Source organism: Micrasema longulum, unplaced genomic scaffold (genome assembly GCF_059751315.1).
Source record: "Micrasema longulum isolate JH-2025_06_02 unplaced genomic scaffold, ASM5975131v1 h1tg001641l, whole genome shotgun sequence".
Classification (NCBI taxonomy): Eukaryota; Metazoa; Arthropoda; class Insecta; order Trichoptera; family Brachycentridae; genus Micrasema; species Micrasema longulum.
In genome coordinates this window covers 97,890-114,956 of record NW_028278820.1, presented here as the reverse complement: position 1 = coordinate 114,956, position 17,067 = coordinate 97,890, and the positions used below count along the sequence as shown (strand labels likewise).

Sequence of the window (17,067 nt, the reverse complement as noted above, 5' to 3'; positions counted from 1 at the left end):
CGTGACGATCAGACTCACTCACTGCCAACCAAAAATGATTTCACTTCAAAAATGGCTATTTTTATGTGAAAGTTATAATTAAGTATGAATTTAAGAAAGGTTGTGATTTAGAGTTCATATCGGCACTTGACAATAGGGGAGGTTCAGTGCTATGGGAAATTGGATCCGCGCATCAGCCTTGCTGGGCGTTCTGCCCTGACGCGCCTCCACAGCCAGCTGCGCCGACGAGTACAATCATGTCTGTACTTCACGGTGATCAGCACGATGCGGAAACGACTCGAGCTGACAGGTTGGCGCTGACTAGCTACGAGTCGACCGTCGGCGCCAGTCGGCGTGAGACGAAAACCAGCCTCTTTCTACTAATTAATAAAATATTATATTTATTTTTTATCAAACCTCGTATGCGTTGAACAGCCATGGTGACATCTCACATCCTATTGGATAACTTTGTCAATTATGATTTTACGTCATTTTAGGCATAATTTAATTTAAGCATTACGTAGTAATAATTACATATATGGATTTATGATTGTTTCAATGTTTATAATAAAAAAATAAATTAAGTTTTTTTAGTAAAAAGTGTTTTTATTTCATGCATTCCACAGCTCCTACGAATGTGTGCCCCAAAACAAACCGGGTTGTAGTTAAGTGGTAGTATTGTGGACTCACGGGTCGAAGGTCCGAGGTTCAAATCCCACTCTACCACTACTCGATTACCATTTTTCTCAAACTGAACTGTTTGGGTATACAGGAAGAAATTTCCTCTAGGCAATATGCCCGCCCTTGTATGTATATACGGGGTTCGACCTGTCAGTAGAGTCGCATCTTGCTTGAGGGTGTGATTCTATAAAATGCTACAAACGCCCAGTTGCATTCCACCGGCAACACTACTGACTAGTCCAACTCGTTGGCGTCCACGTCACGAACCCCGGGCAACGGGATTACACTCGTAACGGTGTGATCACAGCAGATAACGAGAGGATGAAAGGCGAGTTTCCAACAACCAAAACCGGCCAGCTAAGGAAAGGTGACCCCTACAGAAAAATCCTCCAGAGCCTCAATTATGAACGCTGTCTTTATCTGTAGATATTGAGACGGTAAACTAAACTTCTGTACAATCTGTTTCTTCCTCGGTATGTCGTACCTACATGTCATATTGGCATCATATGATCGAAACCAACCAATGAATGACCGCAACAATTTATTCCGCGTTCCTTACGTCATTAACATTTAAAATAGTTCTCATTTATATTTAAAATAAGCCACTGTGATAAAAACTGCTCGCTTCAAAGTGATTATAAACTCCAATGAATCCCAATTCAAGCAAAAATACTCACTTGATTTTTATATTACTTTTGACATTTACCGAGAAGGTATCTTAATGATCATCTGCCTTTATCTACTGAGTGACTACAAAGCCGACACCTTTAACGTCTCGATGCATACACTCCGGAAGATAGTAGAACAGACGGAAAAAATATAACAACCAATTATTTTTTTGTAGTGGCAACTTTCTTACTCTTATATATTAATAGGGCAGAATCTAGCGACATTATTTTTGGCATCTAGCCACTCGTTTCGGAAACTGACGTTAAGTCAGAATTTAATTTGACTTCAAAATTTACTTATTTGTCTCTGATATTTTTAAAAGGATTTTAAGAAAAAAGGTGCCAACCTCAAAACGATTAAAAATTTAAATAAATCTTAATTAAAGGAAAATTGCTCGGTGGAACAAAATGTTTATCACTTAACGCGTAGATAAACGTATCCAGGGGTTCTAGACCCGTCGATACAAACCAATGTACTTGCATCAAAACTTGATGGTGAGGGGATCAGTAGCAGGGGCGAACTGTGTATAGAAGTGATTATACACAGCTTACCATTATATTTGACTAACCATAATAATGTTTTATTGTAACTTTATTTACAGAAAAACAAATAAATAATTAACATTTATTTCAAATAATTTCCACCGTTTGTATTTTTATCCTAATATAAATATTAATTTTAATAAAACGCGCCCAGCGCCTGCGGTGAGCCAAGAAACTAGCCGATTATTCCAGCTTATTTTTTCATACAAATAAGTTTACTATAATTTGAATGTCTTTCTCCTAGATTAAACTTGCAGATTACACAAATTATTTGAAGATTCTTGATTTGGAAAACAGTGTTTCAAACGTTTTTTCTTAAGGACTATTTTTCTTTGAGATGGTACTGTTGACATAAGACCATAATTACTTTCATGCGTCATATTGCAGGACATATAGCGCTTCACGCGGCCGCTTTTAGCACTATTAATTACTAGAACAATGCTGCCAGTTGACAACTTGACTGAATTCATTGTGGTATTTTTTATTTATTTTTTAATGTAATGTAATGGATAATATTTCTATATAATATAATATATCACGAAGTTACATCGTTTGAGTTGATTTCATGGATGAGAGTTGTTGTATCACACAGAACCACAGAAAAATATCAATTTATAATATATATTACTTACATTATATTATGTATCTCCTATGTAGGTACAAATACTCATGTTATTTTTTTATAGCTTACCTGTAAATAAAATCGCCATTCGTCACTGATCAGTAGCGTATCTTAGTAATCGGTCAGGAGAATTTTATCTTCAACTACGACGTCATACTGAAGTAATGTCATTTTAGTGCCTACGCACATATGTACCGTGACGAACGCTTCTCCTTGTTTCATATCGATGTACTTATTCAAAACTTAAAGGTGGGGGTTGGTAGTGTATCTTCGTAATCGCTAGAGAGAATTTATCTGCAACATACCGTCAAGGTGAATGTATGCATCTTTATCTTCCCATCATAATCGAGGCCCAGAGAAGGCAAAGGGAAACCACCGTCGTTGTCTTTTCCCAGGAATCACTATGGCCAGTACATCCAATAAGCAGTTGTCCTGGCTGCGGAGTAGCGCAGGACCGAGACGCTTTCGCTGTAGCGATCGCCAACGTCGGAGGGACCTTACAAGGCACCGCAAGAAGAAGAAAATGAATACAAATATACTATTTTGAAGTTAAATATTTATTAATAAAAGGAAAACGCTTTTTTTATTGATTTATTTGTAATATATATAAAAATACTCTTTATAATAGAAATTAAACATATTTTCTTTTTCCCTTGTACCACAGAATCATCTTAATTATGCATATGTTAGATTATCAATCTTACGCTTTCATAAAGCAAATTTGTATAGTGAAAACAATGAAGAAACAAACAAACATATTACAACAGAGGTGAAGAACATTTTAGAGAAGATAATATAGAAGTCTAGGCATCGACAGGGCTTATTACCTGCTAATAAAAATATGTCAATCGAAGCTACACTGGCAGTGCAGAATGGAGTTTTAGTCCGTTTGTGTAGTCCGTAAGTGTTTACTTATGTATGGAAGTGAAACATGGAACTGGCGGGGGAAGGATGAAAGCCGAGTGAACGCGGTTGAAATGTGATCTCTTCGACGAATGTGTGGGAAATCAATGTATGACAGGGTTACGAATGATGTAACCTTGTAAGAACGTCGTTAATAATTAGGTTTATTTTAGTTTTAACGCTGATTTTATATATTAATGTTGATTTATGTTTCAAGCATTGTATTCAAAAAATAAATGAACACGCCAGATACAAATGATTTTTCGTGTGTCCATACAGATCACTCCTTAGACGTTACTACAAAGTTATGTCCTCACTTTTGCTGACAACTGTCATTCTAATCATGTTACATTTTGAGGACTATAATTCAGAATATCTCCGTTCACACTGATCTCACATTTAGCTTATATTTTCATCCCTTTCAAAAACCATCACTTTCGATTTATCAACATTCATTAGCAAATGGCTTTTCTTGCATACATAGTAGACTCCTGTTACCAAGAATTGCGGATCTTCTTTGCTGCTAGCAAGAAGCACGGCATCATCAGCATACAGAAGAAAGCCAACAGTTATATGTAAAAATAATCATATAATTTAGACGTGTTATAGCAAAATACCAGTTCATTATTTTAAAAATAAGAGAGATATCACTGCTTAAATTCAAAAAGGCCACAAATCGAAAGCCTCGAAATTGAGTTGAATGGCAAAAATCAGTCATATTTTTCAACAAGAAAAAGACTCCCATGGATTTTGCATTATAAATTACCCAGATCGCGCAACAGCCCTTTTGGGATTTTGCATTTTAGAGCTTCAGAGCTTTATGGGCGATAGTTAGCACAAAACTCTAGTTAGCAGGGGCGAATCGTGTATAGAAGCGATTATGCGCAGCTTACCATTATATTTGACTATCCATAATAATGTTTTACGGTGACTTTATTTACAGAAAAACAAACAAACATTGCCACCATTTGTATTTTTCTCCGAATATTAATAAAACGCGCCCAGCGCCAGCAATGAGCCAAGGAACTAGCCGATTACTCCAGCTTATTTCTTCATACAAATAAGTGTACTATATTTTGAAAGTCTTAAACCCAGTAGCGGGATTTTTCTCCTAGAGTAAACTTGCGGAGCACGCGAATTCTTTGAAGATTCTCGATTTGGAAAACAGTATTTCAAGCATTATTTCTTAAGGACTATTTTTCTTTGAGACGATTCTTTGACATACGACTCGCAACACATGCGGCGCTCGACGCAGCCACTTTTGGCATTATTAATTTCTAGAACAAATCGGCCAGTTGACATTTCAATCGTAGTGAGAATACCCAATTCTGACTGAATTCATTGTGCTATTTTTTATTTACTTTTATTTAAGTTATGTTAAATGAATGGATAATATAGCTACACAATATATCACGAAGTTACATCATTTGAGTTGATTTCATAGATGAGAGTTGTTGTATCACACAGAACCACAGAAAAAATAGCAATTTATAGTATACTCGTGTATCACTTACATTATATTATGTTATTAAATATTTGTATATAACCTCTTACCGACTTTTCTATGTCTACCGGTTTCGAGACGTACCCGTCTCTTCGTCGGGACACCAATTAAACCAACATGCAAAGCCCACTGAATTCACAAATCACCTAATCAATTTTAATTCTGTAATGTCCTGCCGGTAAAACAACTTTGTGACTACAAATTGATTGTAGATCACTTTGTTGATCCGGAATATAAAAAAAGAGTTTCCCACACTCACAACACTAGATTAAAAACTAAGGGCTCCCTGTCTGTTCCCCGAATTGCAAATTACTTCGGAGGGCGAACATTAAATTGCGTTGTTCCAAGATTGTTCAATGATCTCCCACATACCATAATCAACATGAAAAATCTTCAAATGAAAAAAAAAGAGCTGAAGAAATATCTTCTTGATACTTTATAGTGCCTGTTTATAAATAAATCTGTAAAATACAAATAAAATAAATGTAATTTAAAACTGTCATAAAAAAAAAAAAATTAAAAAAATGTTTCCCACCGAAAAGTCTTTAGACTTAGTGGGTAACAAATTCTTTTATGTATTTTTTAATTATAAAATAAAGGCTGCTCTGCAGCACTGAAATTGAAATCATGACTTTAATAAAAATACTGGAGTTAATTAAATAGTGGAGAAAATCTTACATACAAATAATAAAGGGTTAAAAATAAATAATATGGAAATATTTCACATTGTAATAATGTTCCTTCGATCAATAATTAAGCAAACTTCCAATATAGTCCTTTATACGATGTTCCACTGCAATGGTCACCCTATAAAACCTTTTAAGCTGATCCTCTCCCTCCATCCCCTCTACTTTTTTCATTAATTCTCAAACAAGAGAATATTTTCATAATTTAATCAGCGCATGTTTGTCCTAATCAGTGCATGTGCTTATTATATTTTCATAATTTAATCAGTGCATGTTTGTCCTTATCAGCGCATGTGTTTGTCCTAATCAGCGCATGTGCTTATTAAAATACATGTCGTGTTGGTTTTATATTTTTGTGCAACAACTATGGTGAAGGTGTATAGTGGGTTTTGCATGTTGGTTTAATTGGTGTCCTGACGAAACCGGTAGACATAGAAAAGTCGGTAAGTGGTTACATATATATATATAGTTGGATAATTTATATAGCGCCATTTTTGTGAAAATCACCTCAAGGGCGCTGTACAATTAATAAATATTTCAGTACGTCTTGCAGCTACAGAGCGCATGGACGGTTGGGATTCTAGTTCCTCGTTTTTAATTAAGATCAATCAAAAATTATAACAGATAGGAGGTAGATTACAGGACGTCTTGCAGCTACAGAGCGCATAGACGGTTAGAAATTTAGCCCCCATTTACACATTTTAAAAATTGACAAATAAATTTAGTGTATTAATATTACTTTTAAAAAAATATATATGAATAATAAAAAGGAGTAAGATTACAACACGTCTTGCAGCTACTTTACATATATACAAATATTTAATAACATTTAGTAAAATTTTTAACCACAAAGTTAATGCTTTATGTAAGGCTGAGACAAGCATTATCGACAAAATCAAGAAAGGAGCTCTGCGCTGGTTTGGACATGTAGAACGAATGGACAGCGAGAGAACGGCTAAGAATATTTACAATGCAAATGTTGATGGATGCAGAAATAGAGGAAGACCGAGAAAGACATGGCATGACCAAATCCAACAAATACTTAAAGATGGACATGTCAAAAGTCGGAATAATCGGCGCGCGTGCATGAGAAGATGTATGAATGTAGAGGAAGCGAGATCTGTATGCAAAGATAGAGTGTTGTGGCGTTCTATCCTCTCTGCCTACCCTTACGGGGAAACGGCGTGATGGTTTGTTTTGTTTGTTTGTTTGTTATATTATGTACCTACTATGTAGATACATTATATAATATTTTTTACAGATTACCTGTAAATAAAATCACCGTTATTAGACAGATCAGGTTCAAAAAATGCATCTAATGACATTAAAAGCAGGAATATAAAAAGAAAGATTATAAAAAAAACATTGACTGGCTCTAAGGAAAAGTAAAATATTAGATTTGTGGCCCTTTCAATTTTGAATTGAAGCCGCTATATATCAAGTCTTGTATCCTACGTAGACTCCCGTTACACCATAGCCCCACAAGAGATATCATTGACAACATAATTAAATTTCACAGTATTTCAAGCACTATAGCAGCCATGTTCCTTTAAAAAATTGTTTTTTTTGTTCTCTGTTGAGATCATTCTGCCTTCACATAATTTCAATTGCCGATAAAACAATTCAGCCTTATGTTACGTTCGGAAAAACCACCACGTCCTTTTCTTCGGCGGGAATTTCGCACTCGCGATTTCCATCCCCATCCGGACCGGGCTCTCTTTGCTGATCACGAAATCGAAGTCCTCTTTCGGGGCTTCGAAGATCAAAACAACCGTGCTGCCCAGGTTGAACTGCCCCATTATCTCCCCCCTCTCGTAGTCCACGCCGGGCTCCATGACGACCTCGTCGCACGTCGGGCTCTTGCGGCCGTTCGTGCGGAGGGCTTCGTCCTTGTACACCCGGATCGACCCGACGTTCGTCGCCCCGACGGCCGTGTAGCTGAAGAACCCGTGCGCCCACTCGCCGACGTAAACGGCGCGCTCGTTCAGGCAGAACAGCCCGGGAATCAGCCGCGCGACGATCGGGTTGACGGACAGCAGCTTCCCGCAAAAATGGCGCCTGAACCTCATCACCCAATCGCAAGGCGAGTGAAACCGGTGGTAATCGCCGGGCGCCAGGTAAATCACACATTGATACAGACAATTCTTGTCGGGATTCGTCAAGACAGACTTGTAATATTCGTCATTTTTGAAGCGCTTCGAATCCTTAGCAAACGGTTCGCGTCTGTTTGATTTATCATCAGAAAACCCCTCCATGAGCGCCGATTTGCTCGCAACATTATTCGCTTGCGAGATCACCCTTCGGCTCCAAGTATTTCTCCCTAAGAAATCTTCCAGATTATACGTAACACCTTTGACCTGTTCCACTTTCCCGCTCGTAACAGCACCGTAGTGCAAAAGTTTTCCATCGCACGGAGACACTAAACTCCCATTTTTGTCTATGATCCGAACTTCGGGTTTCAAGCCACGCGTGAAGAACTCTCCGAGCGATTCGTAATCCGTTAAATCCGAAGTGATCGCTTCGTCTAAGTTGACGTTGAATAAAGAACTGTATTTGTTGAATACATAGTTTCGCTTTGACGTTGGTATTTTTATGTCCGCAACAACCCCGAAGATTTTGCTCACGATTCTTAATGGGAGCATCGTATAAAACTCAATTTCGACGCTGCTGACATCTTCTGTGATTCCTTTGTTCCAGGCGTAGCAGCCGTACGAAACAATTACAATCGGCGACCATCTCGTTAGAATACTTCTCTTGGAGAACCAAGACTTGTCGTTCGGTTTGAAATCCCTCCGAGAAAGTTTTTTAACCTCAAACGAGTTTAGTGTAAACTTTTTGTGCGGCCCTTTGACGAACGAGCGGTGAAAGTTCCTTAACAAAGCGGCGCCGTACTGCGGCGAAAACATGGCGAAGTTTTATTGCGCGTTTAATTTAAAATTCTCACTTGTTTCGTCATCACTTAGCAATTCTGAACTCTGACAGCTTTCACTGACAGATGGAGCAAAGATAAATGATAAAGATACAGAATGACCGTCAGTATTATTGAAAGTTCATAGATTCATGCGTATCTTTTTGTCCGGGTTCGAACGGCTAGAGGTATTTCAGATTTAAAAGGTAGGTACATAACATGTCCCCTTTTGCGATTTAGTTTTATTTTTTAATAATTACTAGAATACCAAATGAGGAAGTTCACACCTACGGTAAACTGGATTTACAAAATGTATTATTCCGTACGGTAAAAATAAGAGCATTCAATTTTAGGGCGAAGTTTCTTGGAAATGTGTGAAAATAAGTCGTATACGTCACTAATAGTTCTTCCGAATCAACCAATGATACGAGAGTTGCAATAGATTTCCCATTTACGGTAAGTCAACTGATGAATCAGCAGAAATCATTGAGAAGAAGGGGAAGAGAATTTGAAACGTCACACGCAAAGTAAATTTAAAAATCACAGCCCTGATAATACGATATATCTTTTTTTAAATTAAGTTCATGGTTTAGTTCGAGACTTTTGACAACTAAAAAGACCCACTGATTTTTATCATTATTAAATAAAATATTCTAAGTTACAAAACCAATTTAAAATAGATTAAATTTAAAAATTACCTTATGATCAAAGTTATAAACTCAACTTGTAGTGAAATTTGCGTTTGCTTCCCTTTCAAATCATTTTGAATATTATATTTCTTCCTTTTCACTTTTATCCCCTCCTTTCTTTATAATGCTATTTTAGTTTGTATTTTCTGTGTTGAAAATTTAACTTTTAGAATATAATTATTTTTCTATTTTTAAAAAAATGTATGCATATTTCTCTACTGAACTGTTTGAGTAGGCATATAAAATTATTGATAAAAGTCCGAAAACTAGTTTTGATGCCATATTTTATTCACCTTTTTTTCTCTTTCGACTGATCGAACTGATTCACTGATGGAATAAAATAAATGCGTCCTTACGCAATTTTTTTGAGAGAGAGAGAGAGAGAGATTATTGAGAATTGTTTCATCTACGTACTAGGCAATTCCTGAAAATTTTATTTTTTGACAATTTTTCAAAAAAAATCCACCTGGTCCATGAAAAAGTATAGAAATTAAAAAATAAAATTTTCAGGCATTGCGTAGTATATAGGTGATAAAATTCAATTAGATGAATTTCAAATAAAGGTTTCGGCTCTTTAACTTAAAACACATCAACAGATGAAAGAATTCAAGGAATATAGATGCTCAAATATGAGCAAAATGGTGAATGTGAAGTGTGGCCACTTAAACCAGCCAATGACAGGACATAAGCCCTGTAGATGCTTAGACTTCCATATAACTTTCTCTCAAATGTTCTTCATCTCTGTTGTAATATGTTAATATTATCTTTCGTGTTCAAACCATTACAAAATTACAGCCCTCCAAAAAAATGTGATAGAAGTAAAATGTGTTCTTACAAATAAAAAAATAATTGTTATTATATTTTATTTTATTTCAATCGTTTTATAAAATAATAGCATGTTATAATTAATTTATTAAAATTACACATGTTTTTGTTAATTTATTATTTATATAATAAATAATTTTAGATACGTTACTCACTGACATACAACATAAATGTAGATAGATTATTCTCATTGCCCTTAACAATTACAAGGACATATTTTGATAGAATGATCCTTGCGTGGTAAAGCTATGTTTTACAATAGGTGCACAAATGTCGAGATCGTTACGTTACGTTAAGCTGAGACAGGCAGTGTCGACTTGTTGATCTTGATCAAGACAGGAGTGCTGAGTTAGTTTGGACATGTAGATCGAATGGACGGCGAAAAAAAGGCTAAAAGGATTTACAATGCGAATGTTGACAGATGCAGAAGACAAGGAAGATTGCGAAAGACAATATGGCATGATCAAATCCAACAAATATCTGAAGATGGACATGTCAAAAGTCAGAATAATTGGAGTGCGTTCATGAGAAGATTGAATGGATGTAGAGGAAACGAGGCCGCTATGCAAATACAGAATAATGTGGCGTTCTATCCTCTCTGCCTACACCATGGGGAAATGGCGTCATGGTTTATTTTTTGGTTACATTTATTTAAAATACTTTCCGACTCTTAATGAAGTCTTGTTATATCTGGAAATTGCTGCATCAGGTCATAAATTATATTCAGGATAGTGCTTGATCTCATCTCATAATAGGAGAATAATTTGAATCCCATGAGGGCAGCAACCAGTGTGATGATTTGGATTTACGGCTTAGAAAGGATGGGTTCAGGCTGAAAGAGGTTATATCGAGGACTTGGCCATTTCAGAGAGTATCAGTTTTAGACGGTTTTACAGCAGTTTTGCAGCTTAACATTATCACTTTGGAGATGGACACCTTTCACATCAGTGAAACTATGTTTAAGAAGCAAAAACTCTTACTATTGGAGAGTATTAAGCCTTCTTGCGTAATGTCGGGCCATTGCTCAAGGATTCCTGGCCTGACACGCTGTCTCAATTTAACGCCCAAATATTTTGATCCAATAAAATGAAGTTGAATTGTTTTTCCTACTTGGGATCACCAAACAAAACTCTGTAGTATGTTGAAAACACTCAATTTGTTTGTAAAAATTCTTGGACATTTCTTTATTGTTATTTACTGTGAACATCTACCAAGTATGTATATTGAATTTTCATGTTGTTTTTTTAAATAATTTCTAGTTTTTTAACAAGTTAAGAGACTCCGTTGGTTCCATTTTGACACATCTGCATTGAGTTGGGCGTCGCAGATCGACATCTCTGTAAAAAAAAACAAATTAAAAACACATGATAATATTTTGGGATAAAGGCAATAATAATTTACTTTGCAGTTTTTCAGAACTTTGTTTGGCTCTGTAATATAGTATCTCTAATGAGGTGAGAAATGCATAGAATTTGAGATCGGATAAGGAGTTTAGGAGGAGACAGAAAGATAACCTAAGAAAGGAATACAAAGAATGTGGGATCAGTAAGGAGGAGACAAGAAGATAATCCAGGAAAGGAATGCATATAATTTGGGATCAGGTAGGAGTTTGGGAGGAGAATGGAAGATAACCTAGGAAAGGAATACAAAGAATGTGGGATCAGTAAGGAGGAGACAAGAAAAGAATCCAGAAAAGGAATGCAAAGAACCTGGGATCAGGTAGGAGTTTGGGAGGAGAACGGAAGATAATCTAGGAAAGGAATACAAAGAATGTGGCATCAGTAAGGAGGAGACAAGAAGATAATCCAGGGAAGGAATGCATAGAATTTGGGATCAGGTAAGAGTTTGGGAGGAGACAGGAAAATAATCAAGACTGCATTTCACCTCCGAGGGAGTTGAGGTAAAGAAAGCATTTTAGAAAAGAAAATGTGGAAGTCTAGGCATTTACAGGCTATTTAAACCAGCCAATGACCGATCAAAAGCCTATCAACATTTGGACAAACTGAAATAATATTAAAGTAAAGGAATAAACTGACATCACAAAAGTGATTTCATAAGAAAAAATCATCTTTCCCTGCTTTTTATTCTCGGTAGACCTGTTAAATAAATGTTTGAGGTTACCTCTCGGAATTCACTCTCAGCCATGACTCTCGAGGGACGGGCTTGTATGGGGAAAGACGGCGAGTCGTCCATTTCATGAACCAGCTTGTACACAGAAGACTCCTTTATGTGGTCCAATACCACCGGCGGCTTGTTGTACTTCATAAAATTCACCCTAAATATGACACAACAGTATTAGATATTCGTCATAACATTTTGGTGCTACTGGCTCTTAAGCTCACCTGTCTTATGGCAAAACGATGCATCTCAACTTTCGAACTGAGATAATCGCTTTTAAAATGTTTTATGGCAAATAAATCAGCACTTTTCTACAGTTACACAAAGTTGCCAATGAGGAATTCCAGCCCAACCCGGAATTAAATTTTAAAAATGTGTTCGTGTACACGTGAATATTTAAAAATTTTGGAGTATAATAAAATACTTATCTCAAAAACGCACGCAAAAATAAATAAAAAATTTCAAAAATAGTATTCGTTTTAAAATCGTAAATAATGACGTCACTCCTTATATCTACGTGTAGTATTTCCGGTTTCCGCTTTAAGGCCCCCGCACCTTGTAAGGAACGTTTTGACCATAGAAAAAAAGAGTATAATTTTCATTATACTCTTTTTTCAACCAGAGAATATGTCAACTTTCTAGGTTTTTCTAAATCGAAACGTTCGTAAAAACAACCATAACATAGAAATGAGCAAATTACGATCAACTAAATGAAGTAATCAAAGCAATCTTCCATAGATTCTTGTCAGGTCAGTGAAAGTGAGAACGCCAACCGTTTCATGACGTCACTACTGAAAAGTGACACTCTGATTACAGTCATTTGGCGCGGTATTTGATAAATGTAACTTTAAAAATCATATCCATGTAAATAACGCACAAAAAAAATATTGTATTTTTGCTTAGTTAAATAGTACGCTAATAGAAAAAAAAATAGAAAACAGTGGAATTCCTCATTGGCTAGGAAGCTTTATAAAAAAAATCTCAATTGCCATATTACAGATCTCAGAGAGTAGACAGGCGAGCTGTGGTTTCCTAAAGCTAGGGTTTCCTAGGACAGCGGTGCCCGTATTTTAACGGCCGTAGTGAACGGTGATGCAGTGGACAGCCGTCGTAAAGGTGATTAGAGAGTGGTTTCCTAGGAAAACGGTGTTAAATGGTGTTAATAACACCGTTTTCCTAGAAAACCACACTCTAGTCACCTTTACGACGGCTGTCCACTGCATCACCGTTCACTACGGCCGTTAAAATACGGGCACCGCTGTCCTAGGAAACCCTAGCTTAAGAGAACGGAGCCGTCATTTAGCATTGGATGACGTCAGTAAAACAGATGGCGCTGGTCAGCTAGAGAGCGCTGATTGTTAGTAGAATGCAGCGTTGCCAGATCTACCGATTTTTCGGTAGATCTACCGATTTTGGGAGCAATCTACCGATCTACCGAATTCGATTGAAATTCTACCGATTTGTATACATTTCCTTGTTTTTTCCACAGAGCAAAATTTCAATGCAAATAAAACGAAACCATATTATAATAATTCATTGCTTGTTTGCTCACTTCGATTGTCATCAGTTGCTTATTTAAAAAACTGCTTATCTATCGTACATAAGTATACAATGAATGATATATTAATGATGGAATTGGCTAGTATTGTTGAATATAATATGGTAAAATAAATCATGGCGTAGAATTTCATGACATTATTGAAAAATGTATATATGTCCATTTTATGAAGTGAAATGTAGAGGGATCACTTTTCATATTGAAAATAATATAAATGGTTTTACCTTCAGTTAAATGTCTATTTAAATTTAGTTGATCAATGTTTTAATAATTTGTTCAGTACTTCAGCAGTTAGCAGTTTTTATTAAGTTTTAAGTTGCACTGAAAGAACTTTAAAACGTTAATTATTTATTTGTTTGACAATAAAAATACCATATATTTTGATAAAATTGTGTCATTCATTCAATAAAATAATATTTTGAATTTCAATCTACGTATTATATTATTATTTTTTATAAGAACGAACGCAAATATTCCTTTTCTTAAATGAATATTTGCGTATTGAAATGAAATATTGTAATTTACATTTTTCGTGAGCAAAATAAGACATTATAAATCACTATATTTTGGTGATTCACTTATCTACACTACCTACGCAGTTCTTTTGGTTTTCAATTGTTCATTTACCAAGCGTTTTCAACTATTTAAAGCAACGGCCTTAGGCAAAACGGCGCTTTAATTTCGAACTGTCAAATTTATTTTTGCCCCCCGCCTCCCCTCCTACCCCCTCTCCCGAATGTACCGATTTATTTTTCTGAATCTACCCTTTTTCGCTTGATCGGGTCTGGCAACGCTGGTAGAATGTCAAACAACGGTGCCGTTTTTTCCCGCGTGTCGATAAAGCTAGGGTTTCCTAGGACAGCGGTGCCCGCATCTTAACGGCCGTAGTGAACGGTGATGCGGTGGACAACCGTCGTAACGGTGACTAGAGAGTGGTTTCCTATAAAAATGGTGTTGATAACACCGTTAAAAAATAAAACCACTCTCTAGTCACCACTACGACGGCTGTCCACCGGCCGTAGTGAACGGTAATGCGGTGGACAGCCGTCGTAACGTCGACTAGAAAGTGGTTTCCTAGGGAAACGGTGTTAAATGGTGTTGATAACACCGTTTTCCTAGGAAACAACTCTCTAGTCGACGTTACGACGGCTGTCCACCGCATCATCGTTCACTACGGCCGTTAAGATGCGGGCACCGCTGTCCTAGGAAACCCTAGATTTTGCATTTTTATGTCTAAAAACGAGCGCAAACGTGTTTTGTATTATCAAAAATGTCAAAATTTTTATTTACTTTGAGAAAATGATCAAACATTTTTAATTTGGACAAAACCTTGAAACGTCCACTCTGTAATGTGATTATTAAACATCCGAACATCATTTCGGCCTCGTGGTGCAATGGTCAGCGCGTTAGCCTGCCATGCAAGAGGTCTCGGGTTCGATTCCCGACATGGTTGATATTTTAAAAGGGTGTTTTCACACTAGAATACCTCGTAGTCCCTGGACTGGTATCTGAAGCGTAATACTGATCATCTTACCTTCATGTAACAAAAATTATCAAGGTACGCTGCGATTGGTGTACCAATGCAGTGCCCTATGCACCAATAGATGCGGAAAGAGAATGATGATGATGAAACATCATTTAATAAAATTAAATGATCTGTTAATAAAATTAATGCACCCGCACATAGGCCATGCCGTCGTGGGATATTTTTTTGTTTAAATTTATTTCAACAGAGAGGGAAAAATTTTTGAGAAGGGAATATGGAAGTCTAGGCATTTACAGGGCTTATGACCTGTCATTGGCTGGTTTATGTGGCCACTTTACACACTGTGTAACATTCACCATTCTGCCTATGTTTGAACATCCACATTTCCTCAACTCTTCCATCTGTTGACTTTTGTGAAGTGAAAGAGCTGAAACCTTTATCACGTGGGTGAGATTCATCCGGCTGAACCAAATCACCTACTAGGCAACGCCTGAAAACAATTTTTCAATTTTTATACTTCTTCTTTTACCAGGTAGTAATTCAACAATGTTTGATTATGTCCAAATGCTTGCAGACTGGCTGGATTTCCTCCCTAGGGAGTTGTTCATATTTAAATTTATTTCAACAGAGAGGGAAAAATTTTTGAGAAGGGAATGTATGTAAAAAAGGAAAGGGTGTTTATGTACAAAAAAAATGTATTTGTAACTTATGTATACCTATTGTAAAATACAAAGAAAAAAATATAATAAATAAAAAATAATTTTTAAAATTAGTTTATCAGTTAATAAAATTAGTTGATCAATTGATAAAATTATTTGATCATTTAATAAAATTAATTGACCAGTGAATAAATTCAGGTGATCGTGGCTGCTAAATAAAAGCACAGCTTTTTTTAAGTTGACATCTCAGGGGCGGTATTCTGAATCCCTTCTATCCCCTCGAGAGTAGTTAATTTGGGTATTTTAATTTTTTGCATGCACCTAAATTTTACTTTTACTTAAAATGGCCACACTGATGATGCAACGTCAAATGATGCATAAAACTTTTTGAAAAACGGAAAAAAAAAACTAATGAGATTTGGTCAATTAAACCTAATCAAGTGTTTTGGGTAACGTTTAAGGTCTAAAATGGTCTAAATGAAAATTTTCATATTTGGTTTCGCGTGTTCATATTTGTTTTACGTTCAACATCAGTGTGGCCATAAATGAAGCAGAGTTTAGGTGCATGGAAAAAATAATAATCTCTGGTATAACCACTCTCTAGGGGATAGAGAAGATTCAGAATACCACCACTGGTCACCGTTAAGCTGGCCGTCTTGTTGCGCCCACTATATCACTAAATGGCGGCTAGATAACTCCACCGCTTTCTTAGGGAACCATAGTTTTAGATTATGTTTAAATATCTCAGAGTAATAATGCGTAACCTAGAGAGAAGCCTTATCACTTTGTTTCATATAACGCAAGCGATGTTGGTTTGTTGCTTAGCAACAAATTGGTGGCCATTTTGTTTTGCTTGACAACATAAACATAACGGTTCAATCGGATGCTTTTGTTGCTGTGCTTGGCTTTGTTTGTAAATAACTTGAATATTTAATCAATAAAAATCCACTATGGTGAATTGCAGTTTGTTTGGTTGCAGCAGTAGGAGCGTCAAAGCTGTTAAAGGAGTCAGTTTCCACAGGTAATTGATTCCGAATATTTTCCCATAATTTACATTGATTTTTGGCATTTATTGTCCCGACACGTGTATTATGTTGCTTAAAAACTTTCCTTATATGAACATATTTACTTCAGATACTATATTTTCTCAATTTAGGAGATAAATTTGTGAATTAAAGTATGTTTACTGTTGATAATGACAGTTGATTACGGCAATATGTCGAGGCCGCACTAGGCAT

The 17,067-nt window shown here is 36.2% G+C and overlaps 2 protein-coding genes across 2 annotated transcripts in view; both read right to left on the bottom strand.

The window, feature by feature from the left end:
- Window positions 1-3,970: 3,970 nt before the first annotated feature.
- Window positions 3,971-8,589, bottom strand: Pisd (phosphatidylserine decarboxylase). Its single transcript, XM_088237040.1, has one exon. The coding sequence runs from the start codon at window positions 8,490-8,492 to the stop codon at window positions 7,221-7,223; it is 1,272 nt and encodes a 423-aa protein (XP_088093166.1). The 5' UTR covers window positions 8,493-8,589; the 3' UTR covers window positions 3,971-7,220.
- Window positions 8,590-10,637: 2,048 nt separating this feature from the next.
- Window positions 10,638-17,067, bottom strand: part of LOC148274486 (uncharacterized) — an 83,647-nt gene continuing 77,217 nt past the window's right edge. Inside the window, exons 16-17 of the mRNA XM_088237038.1 lie at window positions 12,130-12,283; window positions 10,638-11,345 (exon numbers count right to left, since the gene is read on the bottom strand). Coding sequence (XP_088093164.1) covers window positions 11,280-11,345; window positions 12,130-12,283 — 220 coding nt within the window. The 3' untranslated portion in view covers window positions 10,638-11,279. The remainder of the gene's footprint in view (window positions 11,346-12,129; window positions 12,284-17,067) is intronic.